Source organism: Sinohyriopsis cumingii, chromosome 1 (genome assembly GCF_028554795.1).
Source record: "Sinohyriopsis cumingii isolate HCF-2022 chromosome 1, ASM2855479v2, whole genome shotgun sequence".
NCBI lineage: Eukaryota > Metazoa > Mollusca > Bivalvia > Unionida > Unionidae > Sinohyriopsis > Sinohyriopsis cumingii.
Window position 1 is genome coordinate 173387354 of NC_142961.1, and position 17057 is coordinate 173404410.

The 17057-nt window shown below is 36.2% G+C and overlaps 1 protein-coding gene across 1 annotated transcript in view; it reads left to right on the forward strand.

The window, feature by feature from the left end:
• The window catches only part of LOC149808398 (neurexin-1-like), a 335258-nt gene that overhangs the window by 294932 nt on the left and 23269 nt on the right, over positions 1 to 17057 (forward strand). Inside the window, exons 17-18 of the mRNA XM_089976649.1 lie at positions 3963 to 4017; positions 12149 to 12850. Of these exons, the coding sequence (XP_089832775.1) occupies positions 3963 to 4017; positions 12149 to 12850 (757 nt within the window). The remainder of the gene's footprint in view (positions 1 to 3962; positions 4018 to 12148; positions 12851 to 17057) is intronic.

The window sequence follows — 17057 nt, forward strand, 5'->3', positions numbered from 1 at the left end:
CACACCATACCCAATAAGACAAGTAAACACAAATACTCAATAAGACAAGTAAGTAAACCATACACAGTAAGAAAAGTAAACACACCATACTCAGTAAGGCAAGTAAACACACCATACTCAACAAGGCAAGCAAACACACCATACTCAATAAGGCAAGCAAACACACCATACTCAATAAGACAAGTAAACACACCATATTCAGTAAGGCAAGTAAGCACACCATACTCAGTAAGACAAGTAAACACACCATACTCAGTAAGGCAAGTAAACACACCGTACTCAATAAGACAAGTAAACACACCATACTCAGTAAGACAAGTAAACACACCATGCTCAATAAGACATGTAAACACACCATGCTCAGTAAGGCAAGTAAGCACAACATACTCAGTAAGACAAGTAAACACACCATACTCAGTAAGGCAAGTAAACACACCATGCTCAATAAGGCAAGTAAACACACCATGCTCAAAAAGACAAGTAAACACACCATTCTCAGTAAGGCAAGTAAGCACACCATACTCAGTAAGACAAGTAAACACACCATGCTCAGTAAGGCAAGTAAACACACCATGCTCAGTAAGACAAGTAAACACACCATGCTCAGTAAGGCAAGTAAACACACCATACTCAATAAGACAAGTAAACACACCATACTCAGTAAGACAAGTAAACACACCATGCTCAATAAGGCAAGTAAACACACCATACTCAGTAAGGCAAGTAAACACACCATGCTCAATAAGACAAGTAAACACACCATACTCAGTAAGGCAAGTAAGCACAACATAGTAAGACAAGTAAACACACCATACTCAGTAAGGCAAGTAAACACACCATGCTCAATAAGACAAGTAAACACACTATACTCAGTAAGGCAAGTAAGCACACCATACTGAGTAAGACAAGTTGTTGTTGTTGTTGTGGGGTTTAACGCCATTTTTCAGCACGATAGGCTATACATGGTGGCCAGTATTAATGGTGGAGGAAGAACCCGGAAAACCCCGGAAAGAACCACCGACCCACGAGAAGCTACTGGCAGGCTTTCTCACATGCCCACATTGGCTGAATCTTAGACTCGAACCGCCGCAGACAGAGGTGAGATGGCAGTGATCCGTGACGAAGAGCGCTTTAGACCATTCGGCCACTCGGGGCCCCCAGTAAGACAAGTAAACACACCATACTCAGTAAGGCAAGTAAACACACCATACTCTGTAAGGCAAGTAAACACACCATACTCAGTAAGACAAGTAAACACACCATACTCAATAAGGCAAGTAAACACACCATACTCAATAAGGCAAGTAAACACACCATACTCACAGGATTTACAAGCTATCACAGCACTGAAGATGAAATAATTTGCAGAGGTTATTTAGAACAGTTCAATGATGTTTGATTTGGTAGGTAAAGCTATCACAGCACTCTAGCTAGGGCACCTTGGCATTTCAGTACTGACACAATGAATTCTAGCTAGGGTAACCTGGGCTTTCAGCATTGACATAAAGAATTCTAGCTAGGGCACCTTGGCATTTCAGTATTGACACAAAGCATTCCAGCTAGGGCAGCCTTGCCTTTCAGGATTGACACAAAACACTCTAGCTAGGGCACCTTGGCATTTCAGTATTGACACAAAATATTCTAACTAGGGCATCATGGCCTTACAGCATTGACACGAAGAATTCTAGCTAGGGCAGCCTCCCCTTTCAGTATTGACACAAAGCATTTCAGCTAGGGCAGCCTTGCCTTTCAGGATTGACACAAAACACTCTAGCTAGGGCACCTTGGCATTTTAGTATTGACACAAAACATTCTGACTAGGGCATCATGGCCTTACAGCATTGACACAAAGAATTCTAGCTAGGGCAGCCTCCCCTTTCAGTATTGACACAAAGCACTCTTGCTAGGGCAGCCTGGCCTTTCAGTATTGACACAAAGCATTCTAGCTAAGGCAGCCTGGCCTTTCCATACTGACACAAAAAATTGTAGCTTTTAAAATCAACAGCATTACAGAAATTTATAAAGAAAGCATTCTACTTCCCTGATTTTTTATCCAACTGCTCTTGTGTTTATTTGGCTGTTCTGCATGTGTTATCCAGGTGAGTGACTTCAAGTTCTTGTTTAAGCAGTAAGATACCATTACCACTCCAATCCAAGATGTGTATATTCTTGTTTAAGCAGTAAGATACCATTACCACTCCAATCCAAGATGTGTATATTCTTGTTTAAGCAGTAAGATACCATTACCACTCCAATCCAAGATGTGTATATTCTTGTTTAAGCAGTAAGATACCACTACCACTCCAATCCAAGATGTGTATATTCTTGTTTAAGCAGTAAGATACCATTACCACTCCAATCCAAGATGTGTATATTCTTGTTTAAGCAGTAAGATACCACTACCACTCCAATCCAAGATGTGTATATTCTTGTTTAAGCAGTAAGATACCATTACCACTCCAATCCAAGATGTGTATATTCTTGTTTAAGCAGTAAGATACCATTACCACTCCAATCCAAGATGTGTATATTCTTCTTTAAGCAGTAAGATACCATTACCACTCCAATCCAAGATGTGTATATTCTTGTTTAAGCAGTAAGATACCATTACCACTCCAATCCAAGATGTGTATATTCTTGTTTAAGCAGTAAGATACCACTACCACTCCAATCCAAGATGTGTATATTCTTGTTTAAGCAGTAAGATACCATTACCACTCCAATCCAAGATGTGTATATTCTTGTTTAAGCAGTAAGATACCATTACCACTCCAATCCAAGATGTGTATATTCTTCTTTAAGCAGTAAGATACCATTACCACTCCAATCCAAGATGTGTATATTCTTGTTTAAGCAGTAAGATACCATTACCACTCCAATCCAAGATGTGTATATTCTTGTTTAAGCAGTAAGATACCACTACCACTCCAATCCAAGATGTGTAGATTCTTGTTTAAGCAGTAAGATACCACTACCACTCCAATCCAAGATCTGTATATTCACACTTTTTCCTGTCTGAATTTTGTACATACCAGCACTTTTATTAAAATTCAAGTTAGTAATCAAATTTTTCATATAATTTAAATACAACACTGGTTGCTTCTGATGGATAATGCTTTAAAATGAGGAACTTGGGCCAGATATCTACTGATTCTTGCATGAATGGAAAACATGCCAGTTACTGTATTCCATAATTTCCAATTCTTTTATTATAAATATGAATTTGTACAAATCTTCTAACAAAAGAGAAAATGTTACCTTTTAAGAGATTCAGATTTTTCATACAATGTGAGTTTGTTTTGAAGTGAAGTCGGCTTTAGTGCTGGAGCCATAGCATGTGAGGACATTAATAAGTAATTAAATATCCTGAAAATCTACAGCCGTCAGTTTACTCTTATTTAGCCCTCTCTTTGTTTTGATTTTTAAGATGTGAAATATTTTGATACTCTATACACTTGCTTTTATGTCCAGTCCTACTGTAAACTACATGGACCCAGTTCTGCCTTCACAGATGTAATAAGTGGAACAAACAGCATCGACCCTGATCTACTGGTGCATTATGTGATGGCAGATCAAGGTCTATGTGGCTTACTGTTGATCTTGACTTATAAATAAATATATTAGATATCTACATTACTCCCTCACTATAAAACTGCTCATGGGAGCCATACAATCACCTTATAGTTGCCTTATATTGAGGTATTTTATACATGATGTTACTATTAATAGATGAAGAGGGATCCATGACCATACTCACCTTATATGAAGGTGCCTTATAGTTGGGGAATACTGTATAACATTTGGAGACTCCTTTACAATATATCATTGAGTTTATTGAAACAATGACAAAAGAAAATATCCTTCAGTTATGCACACAGTGTAGTGTCAGATATTTTGGAATCATTCTCCTAATTATTATGTATTCCATATCATTTATATGCTTTTTATTTTTGTGTTTCTAGTAAATCCAAGATGGAGAATGACCCAGAAGCAATGCAGTCCACTCAAGGAATCAAGGTTAGTATGGGGTGGGTTGGGGTGGGGTTCAATTAGACATAAAAATTACTTTCCATCCAAGGATTGGAATGATAAATGTCTATGATGCAAACTAAAATAAAATTATCCATTGTAAGCTATGTGACATAAGCAGCATAACAATGTGTGCAAGTTACATCTGTCGGTACAGATTTTATAAAAATTTCCATTTAGCAACAGTGAATCAGTAATGACAAGTTACATCACAACAGTGAATCAGTAATGACAAGTTACATCACAAAAGTGAATCAGTAATGAAAGTTACATCACAACAGGGAATCAGTAATGACAAGTTACATCACAAAAGCGAATCAGTAATGACAAGTTACATCACAACAGTGAATCAGTAATGACAAATTACATCACAACAGTGAATCAGTAATGACAAGTTACATCACAGCAGTGAATCAGTAATGACAAGTTACATCACAACAGTGAATCAGTAATGACAAGTTACATCACAGCAGTCATTGGGGAAATGTTACAACTACACAAAATATTTCCTGATTTAGCCAGAATATACGTCTCTGTTTAACAAATTAAACTGTAATCTTTTCCAGCAAATCTATTCTTCATCTATTGTTAATGAATTTTATCCACATTGCATGAAGTAATTGCTTTCACATGGATTCCAATTAGCACACTTGCAGTATGATTCATTGTTACTGAGCTAAATGTGAATAAACTAAATGTCAAAATACATTATTAAGGCCAAGCATCTGGTTAATCCATGTCTTGGATGTGCACAGTATGCTTTTGACATAAAAAACGTTGAGAGAAGAAAGAACCAGTGCTTTGTACAATAAAGAAAATAGCCTAAGTGTCTTCTGGTATTGTTGGATTATTTTCATCAAAGTTACATATTGCTGGAGCAGTTTCATCAAAGTTTATGTAATCAAAATGTACATTCCAAAAAAGGCATTTACTTATAAGTGTGACAAATACAAAAGGCATTTAATTACAAAATTGTTTTTTAAAAAATGAGCTATTATGCATAGTAATTCATTTGATAAGGGGCCGTCCATTTAGTACACATGGAGGGGGGAGGTGGGCTTAACCCAAATGCCTACGCTTGCATATGGGGGAGAGTCTACTGATAATGTACATATGCATAGGAAATAGGGTGGGTTGAAACCTCAATAATAATTTGTCTAATACGTAACCTGTTTGACTGGGTTCAGTCAGCATTTGAATTTTAGAGGACACTAGACAAGCTTTTAAAAGTTACGCAGCTTATTTGTTTGATGCAGCCAGACATTCAACATTGGTGGACTATCTGTTTTATTAAATACGTTAATATTATTAATCCTTGATCATTTCTGTATGGATTAAATATAGGCCGTTCTATAGAATTCAAGGGTGGTGTAAAGCATATGTATGCAGGTGGTGCATGTGTAAAACAATATGCATGTGTACAGGGAGGGGTCAAGCTTTGCCACATTGTTGCATATGTACTAAATGGATGGTCCCTAATATTATATAAACAGAATTGATGTACACGACAAGGGAGAGAAGAAGAAATACAACAAGCCTAAAAGTAAATAAATCTGTAGGAATCTCTTTGTTCTGTGCTGTAGAAACTACATATATAGCAATGCTGTACAAACTACATGTATAGCAATGCTCTGGAAACTACGTATATAGCAATGCTGTACAAACTACATGTATAGCAATGCTCTGGAAACTACGTATATAGCAATGCTGTACAAACTACATTTATAATAATGATGAAGAAACTGGATGTATAGCAGTGCTGTAGAAACTACATGTATAGCAGTGTTGTGGAAACTACATGTATAGCAGTGCTGTAGAAACTATATGTATAACAGTACTGAAGAAACTGCATGTATAGCAATGCTGTAGAAACTACATGTATAGAAGTGCTGTTGAAACTACATGTATAGCAGTGCTGTGAAAACTACATGTATAGCAGTGCTGTAGAAATTACATGTATAGAAATGCTGTAGAAACTACATGTATAGAAGTGCTGTAGAAACTACATGTATATCAGGGCTGTGGAAACTACATGTATATCAGGGCTGTGGAAACTACATGTACAGCAGTGCTGTAGAAACTACATGTATAGAAGTGTTGTGGAAACTACATGTACAGCAGTGCTGTAGAAACTACATGTATAGAAGCGCTGTGGAAACTACATGTACAGCAGTGCTGTAGAAACTACATGTATAGCAGTGCTGTAGAAACTACATGTATATCAGGGCTGTGGAAACTACATGTACAGTATGTGGAGCCACAAGGGGCTCATAAAAGGTATATAGGGACACTGATAACTGAAACTTGATAAGTCTGATCCTGAGGATTGCCATGATAATAAACATTTGCCGATTTGACAAAGGCCCCCCAGAACAAAGCTGGAATGGTACACTATGCAAGAAATGTCCCAAATAAACAACATGGTGGAAGGAGGGGAGATGGGTGGTTCTTTCTGCAAATAATGTTAAAGATTTAAATGCAGCATCTACACTTAAAGAAATGCATCTCTACAGGTGTCCCAGTTGCTATATGACTGACGCCCTAACTGACACAATGTTTGATCACATGCTCCAACTCAGTCATCTGATTGGTTCAACATGACAATGTATCTAAATTTAGTTACTAGCTTATTAACATATATTGGCTGCAATTGCATCATATCTGGGCAGAGAAACCATAGTAGACAAAGAGGGGCCCAGCAAGGGGCCAGAGAAGGATGCACTGTGTCTTACTCAAACTACATTTAATCAATAAAATTATAATATAGCAGTGCCATAGAAACTACATGTATAGCAATGCTGTAGAAACTACATGTATAGCAATGCTGTAGGAACTACATGTATAGCATTGCTGTAGAAACTACATGTATATCAGGGCAGTGGAAACTACATGCATAGCAGAAAAGAATGATACATTTACATCGATATTGGTGTAAAGGATATTGCAATAATAGGGTGGGAAGGACACAACATAGTTTCCATGAAATTATTTTTATTATATCGTCTTTTTCATTGTATTCTTGTGTTTCTTTGATGGATTTGTTTTTAATTGATGCAAAGGACAGTGACATCACTTCAGTTTTATGATAAACAAGTAATATTACAATTCATGTACATGCAACCCATGCATTGAGTCTTAGTCCTGTCAGCATATGCAAATTAGCTAATTTGTAAACTGACATCATCAATACTGGTGAAATAAAACTTGACCTGAAACTGAACCAAACATACAGTTTACAAGCTCACAAGTCAACCATTATACAGGTGGTTTGATAGTAAATGTAGCCTGTGTAAAAATTAAATATATATATATATATATATATATATATATACACATATACATATACACATACACATATATATATATATATATATATACATACACATACACATACACACATATATATATATATATATATATATATATATATATATATATATATATATATATATAAGATAAAATATATAAACTGAAGCACTTTAAACATTCACACCGATTTTTCAGTTGATTACTGTGCACTTTCACATTGATATTATCATTTAAGTACTGTGCAACCTGTCAAATGATGATCTGTCCATGTAAACTGAGCACTTTCAAATTGATATCATCATTTGAATACTGTGCAACCTGTCAAATAATGATCTGTCCATATAAAATGAGCACTTTCAAATTGATTTCATTATTTGAGTTTTGTGCAGCCAGTGAAATAATCTGTCCATTGAATCTGAAGCACTTCCATACCAATTTCTTAAGCTGAGTACTGTACAGCCTGCGTAATAATGACCTATCTTTTGTAATGGAAGAAGTTTCATGCTGATTTATTTTGAGGACTTTCCAATCTGTGTAATCAAAATACAACACTTTCTGTCTAAAACTGATATTTTGATTGTAAATGTGTGGCTAAATATGATCTCTGATGTTGTTCCTCACAAAATTTCATAAACCAGATGATTGGTGTTGGTCTACGTGGGGTTAAATCAAGCAATAACAGTTAATTACTTGCTTAGCTTTGTGTAAAATCAAGTTGATTGATTAATTTTACCACAAATTTAAAAGTACTGGGTCATAAAAGATAAAAGATAAATTACGAAGTCAGTTGGAAAACACTACATATTTAATAACCACATCACACATCTTTAAAAATGACTAGGGCTAATTAAATCCACTAGCAGATCTGTACCCACTTGATGTTGTTTGCATAGTTTAAAATCGGGCAAACTGTATGGGACTATAAGTCAGATCCAACTGCATAGAACCAAATCTGCCATTGCATAATACACCCTCAGATCTGGGTTTTTTGGAGTTTGTTAGGAATAATCAGTAGAACAAGCAACAGAGATCCTGATCTGCCAGTACATTATGCAGCTTCAGATCTGAGTCTATGTTGTATGTGAATATATATGGTTATTTCATCCGTTGTTGTTGAAGTTTGGCATATTCAGATCCTACCATTTTTAAGAACACTGGACTATTTTGGGACTCTATAGGTTACAGCTTATGTGATGGCCTGTTGTCCATTGTTCATTGTCTGTGTGTTAGCACAAGTTTGTTATCTCTACTCATCTGAAACACCCGTGAGGATGGACTTAAAAACTGTACACACATACATCCCAAGGTCTATATGGTCCTTTACACACACACATCCCTAGGTCGACATTGTCCTTTACACACACACACACACACACACACACACACACACACACACACACACACACACACACACATCCCTATGTCTACATTGTCCTTTACACACACACACACATCCCAACGTCTACATTGTTCTTCACACACACATTCCAAGTTCTGTATGGTCCTTTACACACATACACATCCCTAGGTATACATTGTCCTTTGCATATGTGCATCCCTAGTTCTACATTGTCTTTTACAGACACACACACACACACACACACACGCATCCCTAGGTCTACATTGTCCTTCATACACATGCATTCCTAGATCTACATTGTCCTTTATACACACACACACACACACACACACACACATCCCTAGATCTACATTGTCCTGTACACACACATCCCTAAGTCTACATTGTCCTCTACAAACACTCATCCCCCTGGGTCTACATTGTCTTTTACACAGACACATCCCATGGTCTTCATTGTGTTTTACACACACGCATCCCAAGGTTTACATTGTCCTTTACACACATGCATACCAAGGTCTACATTGAGCTCAACACAGACACATCCCTAGGTCTACATTGTCCTTATCACACACACACATCCCTAGGTCTACATTGTCCTTATCACACACACACACACACACACATATATCCCTAGGTCTACATTGTCCTCAGCACACACAGACACATCCCTAGGTCTACATTGTCCTTTACACATATGCATCCCTAGGTCTACATTGTCCTTACACACACACATCCCTAGGTCTGCATTGTCCTTTACACACACACACAATCCCTAGGTCTACAATGTCCTTTATGCACACACACATCCCTAGGTCTACATCATCCTTTACATACACATATCCCTAGGTCTACATTGTCCTTTACACACACAAACATCCCTAGGTCTACATTGTCCTTTACACACACACACACACACACACACCTAGGTCTACAGTGTCCTTTACATACACACATCCCTAGGTCTATATTGTCTTTATCAAAATTGGTGCCCATTGGACATCCAGCATGGTTTGAATGGATGATCACAATGAGGTTTTCGTTAAAAAATCTATTTATGATGTCTAGCTGGTTCTAAATGAAAATGGTTCCACTTATGAACAGAAAACCACATAAAAAATCTTGTTGCTACTCCACCTATATTTATATAAACATGGGTTATCACTGGAAGACTGATAATGGAATGTTGTTGGCCAGTCCAACAATATGACTGTCAAGATAGCCTTCTTAACAATCTTTTTATAGTTGCTTCTCTCATACAGATGGTCATATAAACATAGGATTTTTACTAAATAACTTCTTATGATATCAAGTCGGTGAAAAATAAAAATGTCTGTGATTAGACCTCCAACATACTGGCCATGTTTGTCATCTTGAACATTTTGTTATCATTTACTCCTCTTGAAGAGGGCCTCGAGTGGCCAAGTGGTCTAAAGTGTTCACCGTTATGGATCACTGCCATCTCACCTCTAACTGCATGGGTTTGAGTCTCAGGCCAATGTTGGTATGTGAGAAAGCTTGCTCATTGGTGGTTCTTTCCAGGGTTTGCCCAAGTTCTTCCTCCACCATTTATACTGGCCACCATGTATAGCCTATCTTGTGCTGAAAAATGGCATTAAAGCCTATAATAAGCAACAACTCCTCTTGAAGGGATGATTGTATCAACATTGGCTTTACACTAAAATACCATGTTTAGTTGGTCCTAATTGAAAAAACGATGACAAATAAAAAATCTCATGACAGCTACTTCTCATGGATGGTTGGCCAGCATTATATTTAACAAAAAGAAAACACTTATTTTTTGTAATATGTAGTTGATGCTGATCCAGCCTTAAAAATGGCTTCATCTCTGGACTGGGTGGCATGGGGTTTTCACTAAAATGGCTTCATCTCATCACAAAAATGTGTTTGCAAATATGTAACTGGTTCTGAATGAAAATGGCACCCATCTGACCTCCATCGTGGTGCCATAGTGGCCATCTTTGAAGTCTTGTTATAACTACTCTCCTTACATGAATGGTGGCATTGAGCTTGTGCTTTCATTCAAACAATTGTCATAATATTTCATTGGTTCTGAATGAAAATGGTGCAGATCTGACCACCAACATATCTGCACTTTTGTGAAGAAGCTTTGAAAACCAGACCTGAAGGACATTAGTGTCAGGTCAAAGGTCATTGCTTGCATTTTTGTTCTAGAATAGCTTATAGAAAGAGTGATTGACACATACATTAGTGAAGTTTGATGACCAGGCTGTATTTAGTTGCATTTCAACGATACTCAGTACACTGACATTTGTTTAACACCCAAGATCTTGACTGGTTTTTTACTGGCTTGTGAACAGGATAAGTGACAAGCATGAATAGATTTTTATAAAATCTGGTTTGTGGATATATCTGAATAATACTTTGAATGATGCCACTTGATTAACTTTTTTTTCTCCCTTAAGAGTATTTAAATATAGATTTAACTTAACTTAGCATGTGGGTATATCTTGTCATTGGCCAAGACAAGTTCAGAGATAATTTGTCCTGATTTTAGATTCAGGGTCAAAGGCTGTGACAAAGAATTTTAAACTTACAGGTATCTTGTGAACATGTGATGTCAAACATGTAAGAAAAATCTTCTTTTCTAAATTTGATGTTGGAGTTTCTCAGGAATATCAGAGATGATTGCAGTACTTAGCAATTAAAAAATGAATAATGATAGAAGAAATGTACTTACCCAGAATTCCTGGAAATTCTTACCAGCCAGCAGAGCATCAGTCCCTTCAAGGGACTCTTGTTATAAACATCAGATGATAGTCATTAAGATTAGGTGTGAATTTGGAAAGGTAAACATCAGATGATAGTCATTATGATTAGGTATGAATTTGGAAAGGTAAACATCAGATGATAGTCATTAAGATTAGGTATGAATTTGGAAAGGTAAACATCAGATGATAGTCATTAAGATTAGGTATGAATTTGGAAAGGTAAACATCAGATAATAGTCATTATGATTAGGTGTGAATTTGGAAAGGTAAACATCAGATGATAGTCATTAAGATTAGGTATGAATTTGGAAAGGTAAACATCAGATGATAGTCATTAAGATTAGGTATGAATTTGGAAAGGTAAACTTCAGATAATAGTCATTATGATTAGGTGTGAATTTGGAAAGGTAAACATCAGATGATAGCCATTATGATTAGGCATGAATTTGGAAAGGTAAATAGAAGGTAGAAAGATTGCCAAAAAGCTCATATATCCTCCTGAAGATGAACTTTTTTATCTTAATATTTGTTCACCTCTTACGATATTTGGTTTTGAGTCACACAAGTCTTTTCTAGCAAAGATGTCTTCTTATTGAAAGGTTTCAAATTTTTTTCATTTCTATATACAGAGGCATCTTGTTCAAGTTCATTCAAAGAAATATTCTTTTTTATGTCTCTTGAAAATATGATTCATTTCTAGCATCATCTTGATAAAAGATCCAACAGAAAAGAAGAATCCAGCACCAGAAAATTTTTCTCACAAGTTCCCACAAGAGCTTCATATAGTAACAATGCTTTTGGAAGGAGAAAGTCTGTGAAATTGCAAGGTGATAATTCCATAAAAAAGATAGCAGGTAGAAAGAGTTCTGATAAGAATCTGAAAAGACACTTTGTGCAAAATAATGCAAATACAAAATTTGACAGGACCCATGATATGTTTGAGAGTACAGTAGGGTCAACAACTTCCCATAGAAATTATATACTTGAAGGTTCACTGGATGTTGTTGTAGAATCTAATGTTGATCAAAGTGAGATAGATAATGGGGACACAGTCCCAGAGCATTCTGGGTATCCATTGGATGGGAGTGGATTTATGGAGACTGGTTATCATGACATGGAAAATTATATGACAAGTAAACCAAGGGACCAGTCTACAAAAGGATCAAGACATTCCAGACTCTCTCCAGAAGAATGGACCAAATTAAAACAAGTTCAAGAATATTATGACATTAAAAAAGAAAACATTCCAGGAAGCAGGAAGATTCAACTTGGTACATTCCAAAACTCTCCACTTGCCATTGATCTCAGGGATACTTCCAAAAATTCAAAATTTCCTAAAGATAGAGGAAAAGGTTGGAAAGAAGACTACAAAATCCAACATGAACAGCTAAAACATTCCAGTGTAAGTCTGACTGGCATGATTTTAAATCGAATAGCATCTGCCTGGATTATACTAATAATGCATACTATGGTATCTCACACTAGTATAATGTCTAGATACTAACTATGGTATCTCACACTAGTATTGTCTAGCTACTAACATATTTTATAGTAATTATAGGCAACCACTAACATTCCTACATTTCTGATATTAACATAGTAAAGGATTTTTCAATCCTTAAAGTTACATCACTAGACATACTTGCATGGGATTTACCAACTGTGGCTAGAACATTTGCAAGCTCACACAATTTCACTTCCTTAGTGACTAAATTGCTGGTGGCTATATAAAGAACTTTTCATAGATCAAAATTTGCCAAAATTTTGTGAAGTAGGGGATGGACAGAGGAATAAATATTTGAGAAAGTTCATATTACTTGCCATATATTAGTAAAACATTCAAGTCTCTAGTTGTATAATTTTGTTGTTATTGTGTTAGAAATGTAGTATCATGCTGTAAAATATTGTCTTGCTTGTGTCTGACAAACTTTTATGTTGTAATTGGCAAGCATGACCCCCCCCACCACTACACCACCAGAACACCCTCATCCAAACTGGAGTCTTGTTTATACTGACAACCGTCATTATATAAATACAGTGCAGCCTCTCAGAAGTAGCCACAGATAGAATGGAGGTTGTTCTTGTTCATGGTAAGTGGCCGTTATGGAAGGTTGTTCTTGTTCAAGGGAAGAGGCCATTTTGGGAGGTTTGTTCTTGTTCAAGGGAAGTGGCCATGTTGGGTGGTTGCTCTTGTTCAAGGGAAGTGGCCATAAAGGGAAGTTTTTGCTCAAGTGAAGTAAACATTATGGGAGGTTCTACTGTGTCAACACAAAGTTGGTTGTTTTAAAAATTTAATTTGCTACAACATTGTATTATAGTTAATTTGTTTTATGGTCTTTAAATGAGATTTCTAATTTCTGTTCTAAAATTTACAACATTCTCAATGCAAAAGTCATATTATATTATAATCTTTTTTCAGCTCTAGTAAATTCAGTAATACATTGTCCATTTTGTGGCCATTGCTGAGTCAATTTCAGTTTCTCTTTGGGTTTTTTTTGCATATTGGATCCATGATTTTGCAAGCTTGTCCACTTTTATCCCAAATCCCAAAGTTATCCAATTTTTATCAAAAGATTTGTCTGTTCATGTGAAGTTTGGTCAGGTCTGCTTAAGATCTTAAAGAGGAAGTCTAGATCTAACAAGAGGAAATATAAAATCACCAGTCCTGCAATTGCTGATTTGTTTAGTAAAGAAAACTGGGTCTCAAAATTGCATTTTATGCCATGCATTTTTTAATTTACATATAATGTCACAGACCCTGGAGGAAGGGTACTACCTTGTGATGCAGCTAAGCCTTGGCCTTAATGAGTTAAGGGATACAAGTTACATCAGATGTAAACAAAGGGATACAAGTTACACCAGATGTAAACAGAAGGATACAAGTTACACCAGATGTAAACAGAAGAATACAAGTTACACCAGATGTAATCAGAAAGATACAACAGATGTAAACATGATACAAATTTCACCAAATGTGAACAGAAAGATGCAAGTTACACCATGTAAACAGGATACAAATTACACCAGATGTGAACAGAAAGATACAAGTTACACCAGATGTAAACAGAAAGATACAAGTTACACCAGATGTAAACAGAAGGATAAATAACGCTACTCTTCATGATAAATTTCTTAAATATAACAGTTTTCAAGCATTCTACATCGATTTATAGGACACACACTTCAGTGAATGAACCTTCAGTTTCATTTGGCAACCTTTTCATCTATTTAATAGTATTTTTATTGAAATGTGAGTAATGTACAGTTTGACATGCCAATGCTCATTGGGCCAGTTCTTGTTTAAAAGCCCCAAATATTTAATTAAATTCATCTCTCCTATTCCGGAAATAAATTGGAGGTGCATGATGTATCAAAGGAACTGTTAAAGTGTTTCAGGGGGACAGAGAGATGTCCTGATGTACAGCATAAATACCAATAATCATACTGAGAGAAATAGTACACTAGTAGAGAGATGTCATGATGTACAGCATAAATACCAATAATCATACTGAGAGAAATAGTACACTAGTAGAGAGATGTCCTGATGTACAGTATAAATACCAACAATCATACTGAGAGAAATAGTACACTAGTAGAGAGATGTCATAATGTACAGCATAAATACCAATAATCATACTGAGAGAAATAGTACACTAGTAGAGAGATGTCATGATGTACAGCATAAATACCAATAATCATACTGAGAGAAGTAGTACACTAGTAGAGAGATGTCCTGATGTACAGCATAAATACCAATAATCATACTGAGAGAAATAGTACACTAGTAGAGAGATATCCTGATGTACAGCATAAATACCAATAATCATACTGAGAGAAATAGTACACTAGTAGAGGAGATGTCATGATGTACAGCATAAATACCAATAATCATACTGAGAGAAATAGTACACTAGTAGCAAACTGACATCTTATTCCCAAATTTTATTGCCTAAAGTTATTTTAATTTTTTACAGGTAACATTAAGTATTTGAACAGGTGTCAAATGGGAAAGAGAAAGAAACAATTATATGTTTGTTTTTTTACATCTTAAAGGTAAAATGAGAAAAATGTTAGGAAGACAAACCCTTCAAAATAAATATAAACATAAACATGTATTCCTAAAAGATAAAATGTTAAGATGCTAAATTTCTTTAAAATGGTACATAAAGTAAAAGATGAAGGTGAAATTGATTAAAATTAGGGTCAAACTTTATTATAAATAATGCACTTCTCCAATAAATTCAAGATGTTCTTTGCTGATAGATTGTCAATAATTTTCTGTACTGAGTTTGAGTCAAAAAGTTTCTGTACTGACTTTGAGTCAAAAGTTTCTGTACTGACTTTTAGTCAAAAAGTTTCCATACTACTTTCAGTCAAAATGTTTCAGTTCTGACTTTTAATCAAAATTTACATACTGACTTTCAGTCAAAGTTTCTGTACTGACTTTCAGTCAAAGTTTCCATACTGACTTTTAGTCAAAGTTGTTTTACTGACTTTTAGTCAAAGTTTCTGTACTGACTTTCAGTGGATGCTGGCAAGATATGCACTCTAGTTGAAGTTCACCCATTTGTTGGTACCAAACATATTCACTTATATGTAGAGTCCCACTGCATACTGCACAGCTCCAGATCTGCCTTTGCATAATTCACCAGCAGATCTGGGTCTGTATAGTTTGTTAGGAGTAATCAGTAGAACAAACAACATGACCTGAGCTACTAGTGCATTATAAAATGGCAGATCTGGGTCTATGCAGTTTGTTGGGAGTAATCAGTAGAACAAACAACATAGACCATAATTTGATGGCACATTATGCAAGGGAAGATCAGGGTCTGTGTTGTGTACAGATGGGTTCAACATCAATGCAAGTATATATGGTATGCATACATTGAGGATATCTGTCCTAATTATGCAAGCTGCACAATACCACCTCAACCCTGCAATTTGTATTTTATGAGGAATACACTCTACAAAGAGGGGTACTTCCCCTAAACCACCACTCTATAATGACAAATTTGATATCACCATACCACCTCAACCACCACTCTTCAGTGATGAGTTTGATGTCTCCATACCACCTCAACCACCACTCTAAAATGATGGGTTTTGATGTCCCCATACCACCTCAACCACCACTCTACAATGACGGGTTTGATGTCCACATACCACCTTAACCACCACTCTACAATGATGGGTTTGATGTCACCATACCACCTCAACCACCACTCTACAATGATGGGTTTGATGTCACCATATCACCTCAACCACCACTCTACAATGATGGGTTTGATGTCCACATACCAACTTAACCACCACTCTACAATGATGAGTTTGATGTCACCATACCACCTCAACCACCGCTCTACAATGATGGGTTTGATGTCACCATACCACCTCAACCACCACTCTACAATGATGGGTTTGATGTCCACATACCACCTTAACCACCACTCTACAATGATGAGTCTGATGTCACCATACTACCTCAACCACCAGACTACAATGATGGGTTTGATGTCACAATACCACTTCAACCACAACTCTACAATGATGGGTTTGATGTCACCACACCACCTCATCACTGCAATTTGTTCTGTATGAGGAATACCACT